Source organism: Halyomorpha halys, unplaced genomic scaffold (assembly GCF_000696795.3).
Source record: "Halyomorpha halys isolate HHAL.00 unplaced genomic scaffold, Hhal_1.1 Scaffold812.1, whole genome shotgun sequence".
Classification (NCBI taxonomy): Eukaryota; Metazoa; Arthropoda; class Insecta; order Hemiptera; family Pentatomidae; genus Halyomorpha; species Halyomorpha halys.
In genome coordinates this window covers 544956-570439 of record NW_027110061.1, presented here as the reverse complement: position 1 = coordinate 570439, position 25484 = coordinate 544956, and the positions used below count along the sequence as shown (strand labels likewise).

At 31.3% G+C, this 25484-nt stretch overlaps 1 protein-coding gene across 1 annotated transcript in view; it reads right to left on the bottom strand.

Annotated features, from left to right (window-relative positions):
• The window catches only part of LOC106686361 (acid sphingomyelinase-like phosphodiesterase 3b), a 483558-nt gene that overhangs the window by 58074 nt on the left and 400000 nt on the right, over positions 1-25484 (bottom strand). The window contains exon 6 of the mRNA XM_014429614.2: positions 13212-13411. Coding sequence (XP_014285100.1) covers positions 13212-13411 — 200 coding nt within the window. The remainder of the gene's footprint in view (positions 1-13211; positions 13412-25484) is intronic.

Sequence of the window (25484 nt, the reverse complement as noted above, 5' to 3'; positions counted from 1 at the left end):
AGGAACCACTGCTGGTCTATCCTAAATTATTTTTTCTTGATTACTAACGTTAATCCGAAAGTAAATTAGTGTTCAGAATTGATAATTACAGTAGCTATACATAGCTACTAATTAATCACGAAGCTGTTAGCCTGCCATCTAACCCCCTCCCCTGAAATGCCATTGATTCTGATATTAAACACATCATCTATCAAAGAGACGACCGTGAGGCCACTAGGGACATTAAACCCTACCGTCAGTGAGTCAGGTAAGAGAGAGAGCCACGAATCATTGATAATATTACTCAATATTAATAATTTATTTGTAACTAAAATATCTTGAAAGCTTTTAATTAATCAGGGAAACCTAAAAATAACAAATATAAAAAACATAACTTCACCTCATAAAAAATATTAATGAAATTTAGAAAAATTTCTAAGTAATCTACAAGTAAAAAATAAGATCACTAAAAACTTACCCTGTACTTATAAAAAATTTTTAAAAATCTCAAAATACCTTATTATTCAGAAACTTTGAACCGATTCAAGGCGCTTCGAAGTGTAGCTAAAGATTCTTAAACCACAAATGATTTACTTTTACCTGCGTTTATGACTAGAGTTGTCCAAACACCTTAATTTCTTTTTTAGGGAATTTTTTCACACAAGCCTCATATAATTCACAGGGCAATAGTATTGATTGATGGAATTAAGTCTCCTATTTCTAATGATTTTAACTTTGAAATTGGATTGAACAGGAGAAACCCATCAGTACAAAGAGTTGTGAAAACGAAACGGCTGGTTTTCCCGGGGATTCCTGACAAGAATATTCCCGAACATATTGTAGTTCACAGAAGTTAAAAATATCTAGTTGCATTATCCCTCAGTTAGTTAGAATAAATTATTGACTTTAGACGGAGCTCTATATCTTTAAAATTACAAACATTACTAGAAAATCTAAGAGGACATTATTTAAAAAAGAGTAAATTAGGTGAAATATTAGCCCTAATATAACTATTTACGTTCAATAGTATTCGAGATATAGGTTTTTAAAAAGCAACATTTCATAAAAATGTACAGAAAGATTAGTAGTTAGTGAATCTATTTCGAGAAATCTATATCTCGGGAACTATGTGACGTATAGATATCTATTAGCACTAAAATTAAAGCTAGTTTATTGTACTATTAAATAGTTTAAGAAGTTTATCTTTAATTTAAGTGCTAATAGATATCTATACGTCACATATGTCCTGAGATATAGATTTCTCGAAATAAATTCACTAACTACTAATCTTTCAGTACATTTTTATGAAATATTGCTTTTTAAAAAGCTATATCTCGAATACTATTGAACGTAAATAGTTCTATTAGGGCTAATATTTCAGCAAATTTATTCTTCTTTAAATAATGTCCTCTTAGATTTTCTAGTAATGTTTGTAATTTTAAAGATATAGAGCTCCGAATGAAAAATAAATTTAACGTTTTGAAAAATCTGCCATTTTTTATTCCCCCTACCTATGCTTGGCAGACTCATTAATTTTGACTAGTAATTATACATAGTTTTCATGAAAGTAATAAAAAATTAGGGTGAAATAGCTTGCTTTTTTTTCTTCCCGGATCTTTTACTATATTGAAAACTAGAACGCACAGCAGTTGTGTAGAAGAAAATCTCAAAATTGACACAACTCTATTTTATAATTTTAGCTATAGTTCTTAAAGTTTTAGCTAACATACCGTAGCAGCCTTTATAACGCTCCAATAATTTGAAAGTGTTACAAACAAATAAGCAACTCAGTAAGTTTAATTCTAGCCTCATAGGCACAATCAACTGATATAGTAAATAATGTCCTTTCAGAATTTCTAGTGTTGTTGGTATAAATGGTAACATTTTTCTGAAATGTTGCTTTTTCAAAATCTATATCTCGAAAACTATTTAACGTAAATAACTCTATTACTGCTCATATTTTAGCAACTTTACTCTTCTAAAATCACGTTCTCTTAGGTTTTCTTGTGTTGTTCCTACTTTTTAAGATATAGATATATCCGAATGAAAAATAATTATTTTTAACGTTTTGAAACAGCCGCCATTTTGTATTCCCCCTACGTATACTTGGCAGGCTCATCAATTTCAACTAGTAATTAAACATAGTTTTGATTAAAGTAATCAAAAATTGGGGTGAAATAACTGACTTTTTTTTCCTCTAGGGCTCTTGAACTAATATGAACTAAATTTGTCATACACTACACTAAAGTCAATAATTTATTCTAACTAACTGAGGGATAATGCAACTAGATATTTTTAACTTCTGTGAACTACAATATGTTTGGGAATATTCTTGTCAGGAATCCCCGTGAAAACCTGCCGTTGCTTTTTCACAACCTTTTGAACAGATGGGATTGGATTTCTCTACTTCAATCCAATTTCGAAGTTGAAATCGTTAAAAACAGAAGAATTAATTCTATCCATCAACACCACTATCCTATCAAATATATGAGGTTTGTGTGAAAAAAAAGTTGACTAAAATAAGAAATTAAGGTGTGACAACTCTAGTCATAAACTCTACAAAATAAACAGCCAAAATGTTAATTTCTAGTTGTTCGGGTAAAAGGTTTGATTTAAAAAAAAAAAATCTCTGGAATCATATGACATATATATGTCTGCTAACACTCAAAATAAAGGAAATTTAACTTACTTTCAAGTATTTTATGACACTTATCTTCGTAGGGGTAGTAGCTTTTAAGATATTCGCTTATAAATATTAATTTGGCACATTACAATTTGTCCGAACATCTATAAATCAATTTATTTTGTCAAATATCATGAAAACTACTACTCCTGCGAAGATAAACTTCTTAAACTACTTTATAGCCCATTAAACTAGCTTGAATTTGAGTGCTAATATATATCTATACGTCACATAGTTCCCGAGATATAGATTTTTTGAAATAAATTCACTACTAATCTTTCAGTACATTTTTATGAAATGTAGCTTTTTAAAAAGCTATATCTCGAATACTATTGAACGTAAATAACTCTATTAGGGCCTATATTTTAGAAGATTTACTCTTCTTTAAATGACGTTTTCTTGGGGTTTGTTGCTAATTATTAAGATATATATTAATGAAAAATTATTATTTTTAACATTTTGAAACAGCCACCATTTTTAATTCCTCCTACTAATCCTTGACAGACTCGTCAATTTTGAATAGTAATTAAACATATTTTTCATTGAAGTAATCCGAAATTGGGGTGAGATAACTGCCTTTTTTTCTCTTCTTGGGCGCTTGTACTAATACGGTAGATTTGCAAGTTTTGAAAATAACTTTTAGCACTGGCACCATAGCATTCAATCTTAATATTTACCCAAACAATGCTTTGTATACTATCAATTAATTTATTCACAAATACAGATAAGGTTATTGTACAATGAATGAGATATTGTGTTATTTAAAATTATGGATTTTTGTATATAGGTACCATTGATCGATCGGGGTTTGAAAATATTTTATAGACATATGTTACGGGAATAGCTTCAGGTAATGACAGATGACTTCACATGCCACCTAACTGTTTGAGCCCAAAGGCGAATGAGCAATTTGTATTTTTATAATTAAACATTATAAAAAATGTAATCAAAAGTAATATTAATATCGATCGATTTAAATCCTTTTAGTTCTGGCAATGGCCAGATTCTCCACTTAAGTCCTCAGCGTCTGCGGCTAGTGTCCTCACTCAACTTCCACTGGCTTTTAATACCTCTGACGCGGTTGAAAGAAATCGCCGGGATCTTCCGGAGTTCTGCACTTTCCTCTACAAGTGGAGAAGAGCTCGGTTCGGAGTTTCCCAGTCTGAATATAAATAGGAATGATTGATTTTAGAATATTATTTTACTTTAATTTTTTTTTTACTTTTTGTATTTATTGATTTATTACTGTTTTTTCGTTCTCTTATATTTCTTATTTAGCTATCGTTTAATTTATATATTTTTAAATATAGAGTGAATGAGCTCTATCTTCTATATTACTATTGTATAAAAATGTGACAGAATGTAATATTAGAAAATAAAAATAAATTGAATATCGTAAATCTATGTAGTCAATTTAATAACGAAACTACAAATAATAATAATAAATAAATAAGTTAATGCAACCAAACGGCACCATGATATTGGTATCTGAGGAGACGAACTAGGTCTGGCAAGTAGGCCTAAGTGGTTCTTGCTACCAACCCCTGGCGGCTACCAGAGTTTCCACAACGTACTAACCAAGGTGGGAGTATCAAGATTCATTTCTCGGAATTGCTGGGAAATAAATATTAACTACCCCAAGTGGAAATAAAACCCACAAAGCTATGAAACGTGCGATCCTTTAATCACGGTGCGATCACGTCCCTGAAACCGTTATAAGTCCACATTTACGGGTACAAGTATAAATTATATCAACACCTTGCTTCTTGGGGGTGACAAATGCCATGAAGAAAGGTGAACAAGAGGTGAAGTTTTTTTGAGTGTATGAGCAGCACGTGAAGGCTTTGGCTGAGTATCTAGTTATATCGGGAGTGGAGTAGCACAGAGGTAAAACGCTGTACTACTAACCCCAAGAACCCACTTTCGAATCCAGCTGTACCAGATACTTTTTATTCTGTGACAGTGGCCGTGAATTCAGTTCTGTGGGTTCTGGAGCCCACCATTGAGTGGGTACCCTTAAATGGGGAAGTGAGTGACCCCTGTGTCTAACACATAGCTCATAGTCCTCCAGGTTTGGCAGTTATCTCATCCCAATTTTTGATTACTTTAATGAAAACTATGTATAATTAATAGCCAAAATCGATGAGTCTGCATCTGTAGGAGAAATAAAAAATGACAGCTGTTTCATAGCGATAAAAAAAAAAAAACTTTTCATACGAAACTCTATTTCTTAAAAAGTAGGAATAACACAAGATAATCTAAGATAACGTAATTTAGAGAAGAGTATATTTGCTAAAATATGAACCCTAATAGAGTTACTTATGTTAAATAGTTTTCAAGATATTGGTTTTTGAAAAGCAACATTTCATAAAAATGTTGTATCGGACGTACTAAGAGATGATATTCACATATAAATATAAATTTGACAAATGAAAATTTGTTGGAACATCTAGAAATCAATTTATTTTAGCAAATATCGTGAAAACTACTATTCCTACGAAGGTTAAGATCATAAACATCTTTATAGTCCATTAAACTAGCTTTGATTTGAGTGCTAATAGACATCTGTACGTCACATAGTAATTGAGATATAGATTTCTCAAAATAAATTAACTAACTACTAATCTTTCTGTAGATTTTAAAGAAATTTTGCTTTTTAAAAAGCTTTATCTTGAGAACTATCGAATATTTTTATACATTGAGAAATTTACTCTTCTTTAAATAATGTTCTCTTAGATTTCCTAGTTGGTGGTTGATTTTGAGATATAGACTTCTGAATGAAAAATTAATGGGTTTTTTTAAGGTTTTGAAACAGCCGCCATTTTTTTATTTCCCCTACCTATACTTTGCAGAATCATCAATTTTGTAATCATAGATAGTTTTCGTTAAAGTAATCAAAAATTGGGGTGAGATAACTGCCTTTTTTCTTCCCGGCTCCTATGGAAAAATAAAATAAAAATCTCCTTATATCTAGTAAACTGGCTAAAAATTATACAACAGAAATAGGGTCTTTTTTTAAGGCCGATAGAACTTGAAATTGTAAAAAATAACACAAAAAATTAAATTGTAATCAAAATTTTTTTTTTATTCGAAAGATCAATACGTGACATTAACATTTGAAAATGATTTCGGGCATATGGGCACCGCGGCTGTTCTTGACGAAGCGCATTCTGTAAAATTGTGTTCAGCGATGAGGCGCATTTTTGGCTTAACGGGTTTGTTAATAAGCAAAATTGCCGCATATGGTCGTGCGATTTGACACCTCTCGATTATTTCCTGTGGGGCTACGTGAAGTCACTGGTTTATGCTGATAAACCAGCAACAATTGACGCCTTGGAGGCCAGCATTGTTCGTGTTATTCGTGACATACGGCCAGCAGTGCTCGAAAAAGTGGCCCAAAATTGGACGTCCAGAATGCGCTTCGTCAAGAACAGCCGCGGTGCCCATATGCCCGAAATCATTTTCAAATGTTAATGTCACGTATTGATCTTTCGAATAAAAAAAAAATTTTGATTACAATTTAATTTTTTGTGTTATTTTTTACAATTTCAAGTTCTATCGGGCTTAAAAAAACACCCTTTATAATGGAAGCTGCTTTTATTTTGTTTAGTTTATATTTTGTACAAGTATAAATGCTACTAGCTTCTCTAATGGTTCATCACTGTAAACCTTTATCTCATCATAAAAATCGTTTACATAAATGTAACTGTAATTGATGTCTCGGATCAAAATGTCATTACTGTTTCCAGTAAGAGAATACACATTTTTTTTCCAATTAGTAAAAGCAGGGCAATATCGCTCCCTACGTTTGAGGATAATTGATTTGTAACGTAATTGTGTTAATTAAATGCATTACCTGAATTTTCGTCTAATTAATATTAATTACACAATACATTTTACGGAAACTCAACTTAATTAAAATTGTGTTTAACAGGTCGTAAATGAACGCCTCGTTGAAGAATAAAGTTTTAATCCTATTTAATACTAAAAAATAAACTTAATTTCTTATGTAATTATCCAATAATTGTTCATTATTAGATCTTCTATCTATTAATTATTTTTATGAACTAATATAAAAAAAATTGCTCTTATGCTTGCTAATCCTGTAGGTTATTCTCCCCCCACCTAAAAATGCATACAAATATTCTGAAATAGTTTTTCCACTATTCTGAGAGGGAAATTAATTGAATGAATTTAAAAGGTTTAATATTAGCTCCTAAAACAATAATAATTATATTTTATGATATAGTATGTTTTCACTTTGTAGATAGGATGGATTACAATAACTTCGCCATTCTAGGAGGAAAAAAATTATAAAAATGAATAATTTTATTTAATTAATTTTATTATTACTACTCCACATGTCCAGTATAACATCCGATGATAATAAGGAGCTATTCCTCCTCACATAAGATTGAATCCGAAATTCTTATCTCGGACGGTATTCTCAATCTCCTGGAAATGTTTACTAACTTATCATATTGTATTTATGGGTTAATAAATGCTTTATTTATTAATATAAATAAATAATTTAAATGTTTATCCCACAAAAAGAAGTAAAAACACCTTATGGTATAATTTGTGATGTAAAATGACCTCATGGATGGATTATAGTGTTATTTGTTAATGACATGTACATACCTGCATTCTCAGCCTTTTTCTATTTTGTTTAAGGACAACACAAACTTTCTCACATTCTCCCTTTATTGAACCATATAACGAAGGTGTTAATTATTGCCAAGTACATAAAATAAGTATTAAGTATATAAAAATATTACATATTGCCACGTATGACATACGAGTGCATTATGGACGCAGTCACCAAGCCTAGAGCTTTGGATAGATCCAATTCCAGGAAACACCTTTCCTCTACCCAGGTCTCTCAACATCCCCTCCTGCAAGTTTTTATAACCACCTTCCTAATATCTATGTATAAGAAATAACGTGTGACTGATAAGCATCATGAGATAATTTGATGACAGTTGGTCATTATTTGAAAAGCAGTAATCGAACATAGTTATCAAAGGATATGCTTGTATGTAATAGTAGATATGCTTGTATGTAATAGGAGACAAATTGTATGTAATAGTCTAAGTTGTATTTAGTATATCATGCCTGTAACGTCTTTTATACAAATAATGTATATCTTACTTACTCTGTTTTCTAGCTCTAAACACAGCTCTTATTCAGCTCAATGCTGTTTCTGTATAAATGAATTCAATGAACAATGACCAACAGTGCGTAAATTTGAAACGTTTAAATGATCCTAAAAATATTAAATCTCTCTTATTTCAGCTTCACAATAAAATGTGATATATTCAGCTTCGCACTGTCAATTAAATTTTTTAAAAAATTAAGTTAGCAATTAATGAAGCAATTAAATCACTTTCCATCTATTTAAAAAAATGGTGGAAGCCAAACATTAGTGACGGTGCCCTACACCTTAAGTTTTTCAAACATATTTATCCAAATAAATACCATGAAATATTATTAGAATCCATATTTTGATGAGTCACAATTACAAGGAAATGCAATTTAGGATATTCGTTCTAAAATTAATATCTACTGAGTAGCTATAAAGTGCCTTAGATTCAATTACAAAAGCTAATATTCCATTAATTAGCAAATGCATTTCGAGCACATTCCCCTGGAAGTTTCTAGGATACGGACTGGAAGACCTCACTTGTTTATGAACCCGCTGGAGTGTAACCGTTAATTAAGTATAACTACAAAATTAATTGGATTACTATTCCATTTATCTATAAATTAGTTTTCATCCCAACTAAGCAAATATTTAGGGTAATTAGAATGTAAATCTTTTAGTCAATTGACTTCGATAATGCTTTTAATTTTTTACGATTGTTCTACTAACAAGGTTTTAACCACACTAGGCACGGCATGATTGTAAGCAACAATAACATTAATAAATGATCAACGGACTGAGATAGACCAGCGTATGACAAACGCAAATAGAGCCTGTCAAGAAGTTTATGTCTGTCAAGAATACTGAAATTCCAAAAAAATCATTCAAAATCTGAAACTAAGAGTGTAAAATGCCAGAGTCAGGCAAGCTTTGACATAACAGGTACCCTACAAAGCAGAATCTAGAGATTTTTAATTGTTGAATATTTAGGAGCGATCTAAGATCAGTGCCTTGAAACGTGGAGAAAAGATGATATGAAGGGAAGGAGGTTAAGTTTTCCACGACATGTGGTTTGAAACAATCCATCAGGACGCCTCTACACAACCATGAGTGCCAGTATAGTTGGCAAGAGGCCACAGAGTAAATAAACATGCGAAAGAGCTGTATGTAGCAAACTGAAAAGCAGTATCCCAAGATAGGCAGGCGTGGAGAAGGCTGTTTGGGGCCACCAAAGATCTACAAAGTCCAACTGAAAAAAAAAAAGTATGGGCGAGGAAAGAGTGGCTCATAAATTGTACATTTAAGTTCCATATGGAGTGCGGTGAAGTGGTAGGCCGAAGGGCCGGTGGAGGGATGCTGTGAGGATCTGCGACAAATGAGGATACCTGTTACCCTTCCAGAAGATAGAGAGAGATGGTTGGCGGCTGTTGAGCAGGCCATGTGCAGATTCATGCGCCTGTTGCGCCAATAAAAGAAGAAGAAGTTCAATAATTTAATATCAAATATCCTACAATCCTCATATTCTAATTGTGTAGATCCAAGAAACATAACAGAGTAGATCCTTAAGACGTAATTGGATCTTCTTGTCTGTGTATTCTTTGCTAACAAATTTAAACATTAACATTTACGTGGGAGGTGGCTATTTAGACTATAGCCCCGTTGACTGTTTAATGTCCACCCCAATATTAACTTGATTGGTTTAATCAGATTGGAGTCTAATCAAATCTAATTAAACCATAACAACTTTATAGCCCAAGGGTGAAATGGTTTAATTAATATGGAAGTGATATTAGCTCGTTTTCCCAATCAGCTTCGATCAAATAGAACCGAGTGTGAGTCTAAGGATGATTATGTTTAACTTCTCATTCCTGACCACATACTGTATGTCTTCTCATGAACTGCTAAATGTTAAATTAATTCGGGAAAAATTCATTTCAATACTGTTATCGAGAATAACCAATGAAATATTGTTTGACAACGAGGAGCTCTCTAAAAAAAAAGTTTTTTTTTTTTAATTTTTAGGGATAAGAAAAAAAAAACCTCAACATTTAAGAAATTATCATATTTTCGATTTAACACATAAGAGCCTTCTTAAAGGATTAATAACTTAATCATTGCTAGCACTATTCAGGTTAGTTCAAAACGATACTTCTTAACTGAAAAGTCGTTTTGTTAAGTTTTGCATTTAAAAATTTTTTATAAGGAGATCTTCACGCGGAAAAAATACTATTTATAAGGCCTATTGAAGCCTAAGGTTCGATGCCGATACTATCAATTACTGCTGTATTCTTGGATAGCATAAAATGTAGTTGTACCTAGCAATAAGTTTAAATTAATTTATGTCAATTTAGATGTTTTTGTAAAAATGTTTACCATGCCTAATATGAATTATTTTATTTTAAAAACTGTTAAAATATAAGAAAATAGAGTATATATATCGAATAACAAAATATCTTTTTAAGCTTATGAATCTTCGTCATCCCATCCCAAAATAGCATTTCATACCTTTAATATAAATTTAAAAAAAAATAATTATATACATATTTTCATAAAATGTTCAATAACTTTATGAAACTGTTATGTCTTTATAGCTCTAAAGTATAGTAGTTATTGTTTCCTATGATTTAGAAAACTGCAAAACTTATACAAATGGCACAACCGCGTAAAGATACATTTGATTAGGTATAATTTTTACTTATGAATATAAAAAACTAAAAGGAATTTTGTAATCCATTTATTATAAACGGGTTTGGAGGTATATTGTTAAACTGCACTGACACTGAAAACCACATCGGATGAAAATAGGTCGTCTTTAAAATGTGACATATTTACCTTCAGACTTAAGCTTTTATTAATAGTTTAAAAGTAATTGATTAAAAAGCTTAAAATATAAGGTTGACATTTTAAACAAAACTATCATGTAAGACCTACACTTCCTAATGAGAATCTTTTTTAAAGAGTTTCCCACCAAAATCCCTTGTAGGAAATTAGTTTGTAATTATTTCTAGGTAATTCATCCAAACACTGCAGTCCGCCAACAGCCTTTAAAATTTGCCACTATAAGTAATATAGTTTATCCTCAGTATATTTTTAGTAAATCTATGAAATTTGTTTTCTTATCATTCACGTTCGGGTAGTCAGATGGTTTCATAATAAAAATATATGAAAAAATGTACACAAAGTAATACAACGAGGCAGCTGATAAGAATTCAGAGAAAGAAAATATTAAGAACAGGGAGGGAAGAGCTGAGAATTCCAAACTAACAATAAGTATTACAAGTATTCTAGCGGCGGCGGTTTGGAAACAGTCGCATTCCAACAGAGGGGGTTTCTCTAAGGCGTTTTTCTGAGTTTTTCCTCAGCTCTTCCATTCCTAAATGAATCAATTTGGAAATTCATTATTCTAATGCTTTGTATGGTAGAATTTCATTGTCGAAAATTTCACTTTGCTGATTTTTTTTTTTTTTATTTATTAATTTAATGTGATTTACAACTGTACAAGTAATAAATACAATAAGTAAATATATTGTATGTTTCATTTACACTTGAAAATCTTGGGAAGGAACCACCCATTGGTACTTCAAGCATTTATTTAAATTAGAAGGCCCCGTGCCCATCTTCTTTTCAGACGCCTCGGAGGGTTATCAGGGATTGTTAAGGATGACAGATTAAGAATTAATGGGTTAGGATGGGTGAGGAGTTTGTAATGAAAAGACGAAAATCTGTTTTGGGTCAAATCTGCAACGAATGGGATGTTAAGGTCTTTGTGAATGAGTTTATTTGTGACGTAATAAGGAGCATTAAGGATTTTACGTAGGATTTTGGATTGTAACGATTGCATGCGGGAAGAATTTGATGGTTTTGTGGAGCACCAGAGCTCAATTCCATATGTCCAAATTGGTCTAATTATAGTAGTGTATACTAATTTTTTGTAGTGAATGGGAAGTTTAGAGCGTTTGTCAAGTAAGTGTTGTAGCAATCGGAATCTACGAGCAGTTTCTTGTCGTTTCAGTCTTGGGTATGGAATCCAAGTAAGTCTCATGTCAAGATGGAGTCCTAAGTATCGAATCTGTTCAACAGGCAACAGTGGAGTATTTAGAAATGACACTGTAGGACAGCAGGGCAGAGGTTTACGACGGAGAGTAAAGGTGATCTGATGGGATTTGTCAGGATTTATTTTGATTCTCCAGTTTTGCTGAAATTTTAAATTTGAAAAATTTCATCTGTGACAAAATGAATTACTATACATAGGGTTGAACAGTAGTATAAGGAATACAAGTCGGAATATTAACGTCTTTATGATATTCTGATTTTTTCTACTTTTACAACATACCTCAGATACTTCCTTCAAACTACTTTTAAAAAAACAAACAATTATTTTAGTGAAAGAAGCTTAAAAAAATTTATTTCGGTCAAACAAGTTATCGAGTTGACGCATTTTAAAGATATTTTCTTAATTTAATAAGAGTACAGTGCAATAAAAACATAAAACTGTAAATTCCTCACTTTTATTTGAACTTCCTTATTTCAATTCGAAAACATGTTCTAGTAACAAGTAGAGCGTTTGTTACTACCAAAACAACATGTTGTTAGGTGCATATAATTATGAATACGGGTTGGATATTATTTCACGTAACAATAAATTAATAATTGGAAGAAGATAGTTGACCGCATGAAGTAAATTGTAGGAAGATTCATACAAAGATGATGTAGTTGTCATCAGACAGCCCTGACGAAGCCCTAAAAAGTGGGACAAAACGTTGGTTAACAATAAATTTTTCTTCTATTAGTTTAATTCCAACAATAAATTAATACGTTATTCATTCCATATGCTTATTTCTAACACACAATTTTTTTATTAAAGTTATAGCTTTTTTTTGTTCATAATATAATTATTAATTAGTTTTTTTGTATGTGAATTGAATGCAACTTATAGTAATTACTCAAATTACATTCAACTGCAAAAAATATTTTCTAATTATAAAATAAAGTTGTAATCATCTAGTAACCAGACACGATTAATGACGCCAACTATTTTGTTAATTTTGTAATTCTCTTAATTTTAAAAGCACATTACTTTTCAGAAACACGGTTTCATTATCCCCATTCATTGAACTCCAGGATGTGCGTATTTTAATTTCCAGAATGAAATTGATGTGTGAAAGAGTGGGTAAAAACTTAGGATAAAGCAATATGTTTCAATGCTAAATCCAGGTTTAACTCTTTTTTAAAATAATTAACCAATTTTGGACTAAGCAGATATTTATAAACTAATAGAACTCTTCAATGGGTTGAAGTGGTTGACCGTCGATCCTGATCACATCACCATCGATTTCAACCATTAATTATTTGACAATATCTAAACACTAAATAGGTTCTAGTGTTCTAAAAAAATACTAAACATACCTTTGTTAAAAGAAAGCTTGGCTTCATCCGGTAGCCATTGCTTCCAGAGTTCCCAAAGTCTGTGGTAGTTGACAGGATCCGTCTCCCCGAGGACAGGGAAGACGAAGTCAGAAGGGAACCCTCGTGCGAGCAGATCTGTGACGTTCCTTAATGCTTCGTACTTCTCTTCTTCATCTTTAACACTCTCACTGATTGCGTCTCTAAAAAAAAATAATACCAATAATTACAATATTTTTCTTTGCACAAAAAAAGAAAATGTTTATACTATATACCTCGTTTGTTATAAAACTGTAACTTATTTTAGTTGCACTTTGCTACAGCGAAAACTCGGATTAAAAGGCTTACCCAGGTTTAAATAAATTAAGAATCTGGCACTAACGATTTTTTTTATGTAAAAGAGAATATTGAGAAATGATATTTCAATGGAAAATTCGATTATTGAACAATAATAATAATTTTTTTAAAAAATCGCATCAATTAACTATAATGTAAGCTATGCGCAATAAGAGTAGTATATTATACCCCCTGAATAACTCTAACCTCAAATATTCCCAATTTGAAACAACAGTGTTACATTACAACAGCCTACGTGTGATTGGCAGAAAGTAGTTCCTTCTGAGTAATAAAATTCTCACATTTGACTTCCATTTTATGTAATCTCTTTTAATTTTCTCCAACTTCGAACTTGGAACTACATTCCCATTCTATGAGCAGCCGTTTTCCCAACAAAATCGATTCCATCATTAGATGTTTCAATTCACCAGAATAATTCGCAGTCATGACTTTTAATGTGGAATTTTTCTTTATTGAAATTACAACTATGAAATAGTACCATATTTAGGTAGAGGTTCAATCATTTTAGAGTAATGAGTGAAATTGGTTTTTGAAGTTCTCTTTTAATGCACTCAGTTCATTAGACTTTTAAATAGTAAATATGAATTAACCGCTTTCACAATACTTTTGATGTTCATTTTTATTTTTTTTTCCGAGTGAATATTTGTGACCTGGTACTAAAATAAAATAATTCATCTAGCTGAAAAAAATTTTGTTTAACTTATTTAAAATATTAAGAATCATCTACAGAAGTCTAATTTGGGCAAATGTATTTTTTTTTTATTTTAAGGAAAACGTGTTTTGTTCACTTTTTCAATTTTTTTTTTAGTTTATAGTTATATGTATTTGTTGATTTTAATAAATCAACAAATGATATTAGCTATTTTGAGCTATAGTTGATGATTTTTTTTTTTTTAAATGAAGCCATTTCCCGTTCCACATTTATATTTTCCACTGTTATTATATTTATATTGTAAGTACATTCTGTAATAATATTTACTTCCAGATAAAAGTTTTAAATAAATATTAACTCATATTGACCTCTATAGCGTTGTATATCATGTAATAAAGGTCATGAAATAAACTGTAAAATTACACCTACTCCATATCTCTCGCTAAATTAGGAAAGTATCTGTAGCAATTCCAAAACTTTTCCTTCATGCACTATAATTATAAATAGTGCCGAATATTCTTCTCAGAAAATGGCGCCCAAACCGTAGCATTGCACTATCCCGGCTTTTGTACAGTCCAACATTCCGACCTGTATGCGATCAGGGTCTTGTATGTAATTTGCAGTTGACAGTTGTAATAGAATAATTAAAAATGATCTTAAGACAAATTATTATCATGGATGGAATATACATGTAAAACATATAAGTAATCATGAATAAAAACACATGACTGACCAAAATTAAAGTTTCGAATTTCTTTTAATTTCCTAACATAAGCGGTATGTTACAAAATACTTTCTCCTTTGAGTGAGGAGAACACTGTTGTAAAAGAGTGGATTGGGTTACGGAATGTATGCATTTAAATAACTCACTAATTCAAGACCGAGTCCCCGCGTTTTATTGCCAACTCACGCGGACAGATTATATCGGAGCAAAAAATTAGTCCCTGGCAGGGAATAAAAAAAAAATCTTTGTAACAAAAAAAAATACATTTCATCTGGAATGTACTTAATTTACATTCCGGGTGAAGCTGAAGAATTACACCTTTCACTAAGAAAGTGTATATGTTATAGTTTTTTTAACTGAGTATATACATGTATATTAGCACATAGCTGTATCGATAGTTCACAATACAAAAACATGTTTATTTTCCAAAATATTGTAAATAATTTACTTAATTTGATTTCTTTCCTGCCATTATTTTTTCCCCTTGTATTATTTTATTCACTAAACGTAATATTTTCGATTATATTCTAACCTACCGTCATACATACTTTTTGAATTTTATTTTTTCAGGCCCACATTTAAGTAGATTCATAAAGTAGGACAGTGCTTGTATACACGCTGATAGAAAATCTACATCACGAACAATTCCACTAATTGAATGAATAATAATAATTGATGGTTGAATAGACAGCAGATTTCACCATGTATAATGATAATTGGGAATATAAATGTTTATAAGTTATATATAAGGTTGGTGCCAAGAGATTATAAGGCCCTGGTTCACTGCCAAAGAGTCTTCTTTTTGACAGTTGTTGAGTATGCACAGTTATGCGTTGTTAATACCACTACTATCTAGGAAATTTTTATAGACCATAGTGCTACGACACCAAATTTCATAGTTTACACGATGTTAGTAACTCCGGCTGCTGTTACTATCACTATACTATTTCCATCATTGTCACCGTGAAACCTGGGCCGTAAGAGCTGAGTAACTATGCAGCTATAGCCTCGCTGATCATTACAAATTAACGGACTCAGACTTTTCAAGGGAGTGGAATTGTTCAGTGTGGGGTACCTCAGCCACTGTGCTACTAAATCCAAGGACCCGATTTGAATGCGGCTGTCACAGATAATTATTTATTCAGGAGCTCTACTTGGGCCCACCAGTCTTTATGAGGTGGGTGCTCGCTGGAGAAAATACTGGCGTTTGACGCAAGGTGTCGAACGAATCACCTCCTTGTATGAGCTTTGTTAAAAAAGGTACTTCCTTACAAATACCTGAGCCCCGGGCCTTTAATGGGTTAGCTATACAGATTTATTTACTAGACTTCGCATGAATGATGGTTCAGCAATGGTTGCCAAACATCTATGTTTTATAAATCTGATTGAAAATCAAACCTTGTGAAGCCTAAGGTTCGATGCCGAAACTATCAATTACTTCTGGATTCTTGAAAAACTAGCATAAAAGTTAGTTGTATTTAAAAATAAGTTTAAATTAATTTTTGAAAGTAGATGTTTTTGTAAAAATGTTAATAATTGCCTATGGGTCTGTTTATAGATTTGTTTTTAAGCATATAAACCTTCGTCTTCTTTTTACCATCCCAAGATAGCATATCTAGTATATTACCAAAAAAGTTTTAAAAAAAAATGAATTAAACACATCATTTCATAACATTTTCAATAATTTAATGAAACTCCAAAGTTTTAAAGTATTTGAGTATGGTGTCGAACGAATCACCTCCTTGTATGACCTTTGTTAAAAACGATACTTCCTTACAAATACCTGAGCCCCTGGCCTTTCATGGGTTAGCTATATAGATTTATTTACTAGACTTTGCATGTATGATGCTTCATCAATAGTTGCTAATCATCTATGTTTTATAAAGCTGATTGAAAATCATGCCCCCAAATTAAATATAAAATGGTGCTTCATTGATGATTTTTTCAGCTTTATTCATCACAGGGACCTCAGCTCCAAACCTCTCATAATTTTATTTAGTTTACCTCCTTCCTAGTAACACCCTATTCCAACCAAGTCGGATTCTATCTGATGCTACTTCGTTCAGAGCCAGTTAAAGTTGGTGCTTTAACTCGCTCTACAACGAAAGTACTGAATCCCTCATCCTTGACCATTTATTGAAACTGGTTCGCAAAGCAGTGAAGTTCATTAAGTCCAGTGAGGTGGGAAAGCAGTTCTACCAAAAATACCAGTGGATAGTTCCATTCTTACTACATCTTATGTCTTTCCCTCGTCTCTAATAGTCCATTTCTCTTCCTTTCATCACATTTAATGATCCAAGTTTCACCTCCATACGTCATACACCCAATATTTTATGTATATATACTTCAGCATATATTTCTGCTGATTTAAGAAATAATATTATTACTTCATTGTGTCGAATTGAGTACTGACATTAGTTTTATACCATCTGAAATCCTTTTTTAATTCCGTCTTACAGAAAACTTTTAATACAATATTAGAGACACAATCTTTAATATGTTGGGCTATTTTCAGGACCTAAACTAAATTCAATTCTACATCATCATTACTGAACGACAAAAATCTTTTAGGCATTAATAAACATGTCGTAATAAATATACACAAGAAGCCTAGGAGGTCTTCTTGAAAAACTAATTTTATATTATAAAATAGGCGAATTTAATATTTTTAAAAAACTGCAAACATGATAAATCATCTTGGTCATTAGAGTTGTAGACGTCCAAATAAAACCAAAATTATACAAACTGGATTTATAATCAGGAGTTTTAGAAGCTTGTATTTTAAAAACAATAAATATGCCTTAACTTCTTTAATATCTTTCCTTGATAAATAATATGTAAAATAGTTGCTATTAGACAAAGAATCTCCGATGCTGTTCCATCATAGATCATAATTATATTCATACAAATGGCCTCGGTTAGAAGGGGAGAATTTAGGGGCGATAAAGGGGAGCGTTTAGTTTACACTGAAACGAAATAACAACCATTACTAGGCAAAAAACATTCCCAAGAATTAAATTTTTATTCTCTATGCCATTGCTGTAATTTACAATTATAAGTATAATTTAAAACAAAAAATGAAGTAATAATTATATTTAAAAAGAAATATGTTTTTATTTTTATTATAAAAATGCCTCATATATTATTAAATGTAAGATAATTATTTATTACTATACAAACATTAAATATGAAATTGTCAATTCTTGAATTTCTGAAGGTCATTATTTATGTTCAAAATATAAATTACGAAAAAAACACAATAGACAGAAACATTTTTAATTATTTATAATTATAATTAACAGGATATATAGAAAATATAAAATATTAATTAAATTAAATAATATTATGCTTAATCTTTTTTTTTTCTATAGCTATTATTAAAACGTAAATAATGATTATTCGACGATTTATTAAAATTCAAGATAAATTTACAGACATTTCAAAAGAAAGTTTTAGGAAAATTGAAGGTAGTTCGTTGAGGATTCGAAACACGAATGTAAAAGAGATTCATTAAAAATCCAGGGCAAGTTGGCCTTTGATGTCTAAAAGTTGAGAACGTGGTTAAAGTTTAATTATAACTATAATAATAATGAGTTTAAAATACCACAAGAGGCTTTTTTTTTGCATAATTCTTTTCACGAAAGCGTTTGTACCACAACGGTTTCAAAATATAGCATTTATTTTGTAATGTTTAAACATCATTAAAACTTTATGAAGTTGTATCACTTTAAAGAATTCAAGAACTGTTTATCGAAAAATATATATTATTATTTGGAGTAAGTAGCGCATTGTTAAGGCACCGGTTAGCTCTGTGGGAGTCCTCCGGGGTTCACCCAGCCACATAAACTGGGTACCCTTAATTAGGAAGAATTCTGGCAGTCGAACATGATTCTCATCAAATCATCTGCCCGCATTACCGTTAGTCTAGTAACAGTAATTCCTTGAAAAGTACAACGCCACTGACCCTCCATGGGTTTTAGCCGTACAGAGTTATTTTTTTATTATTATTAATTATTCTGTAAAATTGATTAGTGACTTAATCTTTAAAATAACTTCAGGACTCAATCTTCCGATTCAAGAAAATAATTGGAAATAAACCTTATTTGTAATATTGCCAACGTATCAGATTTAATTGACATTTAAAAGACGATCGGTTGAAAATTAGTAACTTATTAAATAATTATTGATTCGAGTAGGATACTAATATTTAAAATGAAATTTAAGTAAACGGTTGGTCATAATTTTCCACTCAATGTTTCTAACCAACATCTGCCAATGTTCTCATCATAGGAATATCAAACCAAGATTTTTTCGTCTCTTATTTTATCTCATCTCTTCCCCTTGAGGATTGTTTTATTTCAATTTAATTGCCGTTTTCTTTTCAGTTTTAATTAAATATAACCATTCTTTAGAGTATAATAATATTGCAATTTTTTACTAATTTACGGCTTCTTTAGTGTAAGGTCCACAACTCTATAAAAATAGACATTAAACTCGAGTTAAAATATATGTATCGTAAACAAGATATATTTTAATTACTCCCACTAGAGATTAACCAGCCGATTATTCAGATCTATTCTACGACATAATATCAAGAGTTAAGCTTCTTACTCAACAGGCTTACACATCCTATCGAACTATACGCGTCAGTCAAATTGAAGACAATCATCCAGTTGGAGGTTAGTGAATATCCGTCCCATTTCACAATACATTTATGAATTGCTTCGTCAATCATAGATCCTAGCTCTCCTGCCCACGTTTTTTTATTAGAAAATATTAATTTTGGAAAAACTGAACTTTTTAAGGAACTCCAATTAAAGTCCGTTAAATATACTATTTATTAGTTTATAATGCTATATCAGTTGCATGTAATATTTTAGGAGTTGCTGTCAATAAAACCTAATAATATACAGCGGCTAATTTGTATGTTTTCCATCGCATTTTTCAGAAATTTATATATAAAAATCTTTTAACAAAAATTAATGTTCACTTACTTTTAGATACAGCTAAATTTTAAGTTATTATTACTGGAATATATTTTCTAAGGTTTTCTACATATATTACATTAACACCATAATGTGGGTTGTTCGTCAATTTTATAATTTACTTAACGTAGGGTAAAAAAGAAAACTAGAGTAGCATAAGGACTTGGAGATATCGCTCGTCAAGAAATTTAGAGGAAAGCTTTTCCCTCTTTGTGTTCTGAAGAGACCTAAAGGCTTGGCCAGACCTGAGAAGTGAATAGAGCATACTTTGTTAAGGTAGTCACTCATGCAGGCCATCCTTACACTTCCAACCCGTTCAGGCTAGTTGGTTTTTGCCGTTACAATGTTTGACAGAATATAAAGGCAAAGAGGACACGAGTTAATTCAAAGGTGACGGAACCCCCTGCGAAACGCTGAAGGGTTAGCCACACAAGACAGAAACCACATCTGTAGAACTCTTTTTTCTCCTTATAACGGGACTACCCTTGGCCAACTCAGTCGGACTTTCTTTGAACGCTTTCAGAAAAATTAAGTAATTTTATGATTGATAATATAATTACTTATTCAATAAAATATTTATTTAATGAAGATTTTTTGAGATTAAAAAACTTCCAATTTGAATGTAATTTATTTTAAATTAACATATTGTAGCACAACGGTTTGGGACTACTGTCCCATATTCATGTAATTTAAACCTACAAACAACAATAATCCACCACAATAACAATCTTCATCTATATGTATTACAATTCATACAATTATATTCACCTCATAATCAGTCAAAAATTTTTTTAATAATTTATTTATTGATATTTACAACTGTGTATCAATATACACATCAAGTAAATTTGTTGTAAGTGATTTTATGACATGATAAAAACATGTGGAGAATCTACCCATTGATAGAACTCCAAAAACATTTCTAAAGGAGATCTCGAGGACATCTTCTTTTCAGACGCCTAGGAGGATTATTAGGTAGTGAAGGAGAAACTAGGTTAGAAACGAGTTGGTTTGGGTGGCTGGGAAGTTTATTATGGAAGGATTGGTATCTGGTTCTGGCCAAATCGGCAACATAGGGGACATTGAGGTCCTGATGGATGATTAGATTTGTGACAAAGTAAGGAGCATTAAGGATTGGATTCGAGAGGAAAGATGGTTTAGTGGAGACAACTCCGTTTGTCCAAATAGGCCTTATAGTAGTCATGTAGATCAGTCTTTTGTAATGGATTGGAAGTTTGGACCGTTTGTCCAGTAAATGTTGTAATGTCGGAATCGACGAGCAGTTTCCTGTCTTTTCAGTCTTGTATGAGGATTCCATGTCAGACGTTTGTCCAGATTTAGTCCAAAGTAACGGATCTGTTCAACAGGAATAAGTGAGGTATTATTAAATGATACTGTAGGGCAAGACGAAGGGTAAATGTGATTTGGTGGGATTTATTAGAATTTATTTTAATCCTCCAGTTTTGGCACCATTCTTCGAGGGTGGTGATGTAGTCAAAAATTTGAATTTCATAAAGGAAATCATGTCATATCTACATTGCTTTACACTGTTCTCACTTTTTTATCATTACTTATTGGTGCATCCTTCTCTTCTTTAGCACAACCATTGCTCTATATTTTTTGCTACCTCTTTGGACCTTATATCATGTCTAATGTGCTGTTTGGTTACCTACCTGTTTATATGTCCTGCTTTGAATTTTAAATTAAACTTGGTAATTTTTTTCTAAAACCGTTTATTTCTTCTGATTTTTATGTTTATATTTAGAGTCTATTTATAATGTCAGCGTAATGTGTATTTAAGTGTTTAGTGTCAGTTTTGTAGTTTACTGTTTTTTGTATGTGTTTTCTAAGTTGAATTCATGGTTCAAATTTTTGATGTGGCAGGCCAGAGCTGTGCAATTCAGTTAGCATATTTTTAACGTTTCTACAATTGGTTGCATGTTGCTTGACAAGGTTGCATGTTGTTTTTAGATGTTTCACCAATGTATACTTTTTCACAATTTTAATAATCTATCTTGTAAATTGCGTTTAATTTTTCCATCTTATCAACTTTGTCTTTCATGTTGGACAGTTTACTCTGCAACTTATCGTTATTGTATAGACCGGTTCTCATATTTATATGATCATATTCTGTCAGTGTTCTTTTTATTTTATTTGTTAGGCCTGGTATGTATTTAAGTCTAAATAATTTTTTATTATTGCTATTACTCATTGTTCTTTTTCTCTATTATCGTCCACTGTAATCTTTTTGTAATTTCATTGTAAAATTCTGTCATTCTTTTTGAATATGGGACAGTGGTTCCGAAACGTTGTGCTACAATATGTTAATTTAAAATAAATCACATTCAAATTGGAAGTTTATTAACCTCAAAAAATCTTTATTGAATTGACTTACCAGACTTCCTAAAGAGAATATCTAAAATATGTATTAATCTGAATACATATTTTTGATAACAAGAATTTAATTTAAATTCATTTAAATGTTAATGCCGTGTCAGTAACAGTCGTATAGATACTGTTAACAATCACACTAGACATACAATATTATCACGACCATGAATATTGTCATAACGGCAACTGTAAAACAGTTTACACTATAATAGTGGTGTTGACAGTTCCTGTGATGAGCGTAAACTTTTTCCGTGAAATGTAATGTATCCTCCGTATTTATAAATTTTAAATTAATTCAGAAATAATTTTTTTTTTACATTTTTTGTGAAGTTATCTATTTCAAAAAATAAAAAAAAATAATGAAATGACAATTAGCAAATAATTATTTCTGATATATTTTGCTTTAGCTAAACGAATAAATATTAAACTAATAATAATGGTTGAAATAAATGACGTAAGTCGTTTGATTGTGATTATTTCATCAAATAATCATTATTTAGGTAATAATTAGTTCGAGATATAACCTTTTAATTTATTTTATTAGTTAAAAAATTTATTGTTTAAACAGTTCCCAGGTCTAGTTTGTAGGCAGTCACAGAAGAAGCATCCCCCAAGATTTATTATCATATCGGTCCAAGTTGTCAAATATGATGTTCTTATTAGTTAACCCGATGAAGTGATGAAAATTAATATATTTTGAACCAATTATCGTAGACTTTGGTTTTCATCTAAATATTATCTAATATGTATGGACTGATGAAACAAATACAAACATACATATACTACACTCCCTCTAATGTGACCAAGCTTATATATGAGAGCTTAAATATAAAAATTAAACAGTAAAACATTTGAGAGCTTTTATTTTCAGAGCATTCCAACAATCATCCCCTTTTTTATTGAAAGGAAAATAAAAAAAAGATGTAATGGTGGGCGATTGTGTTAATTCCCCGATTCCCAGTATTCGGTGCTTGTTGGGAGGGAGACACATCTACAAAACTACAAGCCCTCTCTAGAGAGACTATTTGCAGAGCCGATTTCATTTCCTTTGGCGATGACAGGACATTTAGTCTCCTTTTTAACTCCCAGTTGGCTTATCTTAATTTCCTGTCCATGTTAATTTCCTCTGCTCCGGTTCCAATGTCCGATATTTTATCTAGCCTTTGAACAATGGCCAAGAGGCAAAGGAGGGAAAAAGAGCAAAGTTGCTTCAAAGGAGTACTTTGTTGTTTTAAATGGTCATAACTGACTGAAAAAGAGATTCAATTCATTCGTGTGTTCTGCTAAAAAACATCTTTCTAGGGGTGGAAAAGTAGAATGTGTTGAAATAAACGTGGTTTGTCCTTCATTACATATTAAAGAATCTATTAAGGGAGTGTAGTAGTATAAGTCAAAATAAAATAATAAAAATAAAAAGAGGAAAAACGAAATTAGTCCAGATATTTATGAATATAAAATGGAATATGGCAATGGAAATAAAATCAGCATTGATTTTAATATGAGTTTACATTGTGATGAATTCTCAGCAATCCAGACTAAGAATAAAGAAATTTTATAATTTACATGGTATTAAAGTATATTTTTGCAATATTATAATGCTACATTTTAATGCTACATACTATTGGCGTTATAATAGGTACATCATACTTATATTATTACATCTAATATTACAATATTATTACATATAACAGCTATATACAGCGTTACATTGTTTTCGGTTGAAATCAATTGATAAAAATATTATTGAAAACAGTGCTAAATGAATTTTCACTTACCGATATATAAAATGTATACAGTAAGGGGAGAATACTTTAATCGCAAAAAATTTTGGATTAGAGCTTTCGACGGAATATCACGTGTTTAGGTTCCCGTAAGTTTAAATTTAGTTTAAGTTAGATAATTAAATCTCTAAAATAACTTTAATTTTGCTTATTTTAAATTATCAACCAGTCCCTATCGTTTCACTGTGTCATTGATAATTCATTTGATAATTCACTGTGTCATTGACTCCCGTCAAAACAGCCCTGACGAAGCCCTGCAACGTGGGGCGAAACGTTGGTTCAATAAAATAGTATAATTATTTACTATTTGAGTTTTTTTTTTTTAACGCACCCGGACCATATTCCATTCAATTAAAGAATTTGATAAACAATAAAAGGAGAAATAATTATCATTCACGGATAGAGGAGCAAAGGAGGTCCAGAGGAGATTGGCACTCAGCTGGAAAAAGTTTTGGCCCCTCAGGCAAATAATGAAGGGAAAAACAAGTATTGACCTTAAGGTCTTCGATAGTTGCATTAGCCCGTATGGATACCAAGCGTTGTCACTGACGATAGCTCAGGAGAGGAAATTACAGGTGTGGTAAAATAATATTGGAAGAACCAATGTGAATGTGAGGAAAAGAGATTGAATAAAAAATTCTTGGATACAGAAAGAAACAGGAGACACTGAAGATGACAAGATTGAGCAAATGGAAATGGGCAGGGCATCTGTTTCGGTGCGAAGATGACGGATGGTCAAAAATTGCCAGAGAATGGACTCCATACGACCTTCAAAGGAGAAGAGGACGTCAAAAGAAAAGATGGAGCGATATGTTCAAGAGGATGGCAGGACCCCTCTGGTGGAGAGCTGCTAGGGACAGTAATGTTTGGAAGAAGAAATGTAATGAGTTCGCCTCCAGATAGGGCTGATCACCCCGGGCAGTGCTGACTATTACTCCCGAAACGGAATATATATATATAAATTTATTTATTTTTTCTCTCTATCTTTAAATGTCCATATTCTATTAAAAAGGCAAAATACAAAATTTCGAATCGAATGAAGCCGAGAACGGCAGATCTCTCCCGATCGCATTGATATAAACAAGGCTTTGTTAAACTGTTGTATTTATTATAGAAAAAAAATTAAAATTCATTAATTTCACCTCAAATAAACCTAAAATACGAATTTTTACTTTCATTTATCTGTAACATATAGTAAGGGAAACTATTACGAGTGTGCAAAATTTCAAATTCGAGTTTTCTTTGAAAATTACGAGGTCCCCAGAGTCAAAATAGCCAAATGTTCTGTGTGTGTAAGTGGTCGTATTAAAAACATATTTAAAATATTAAATATTAAATAAAAACATATTTAAGGAAGTTAACGATAAATATGTAAACATTGAATAT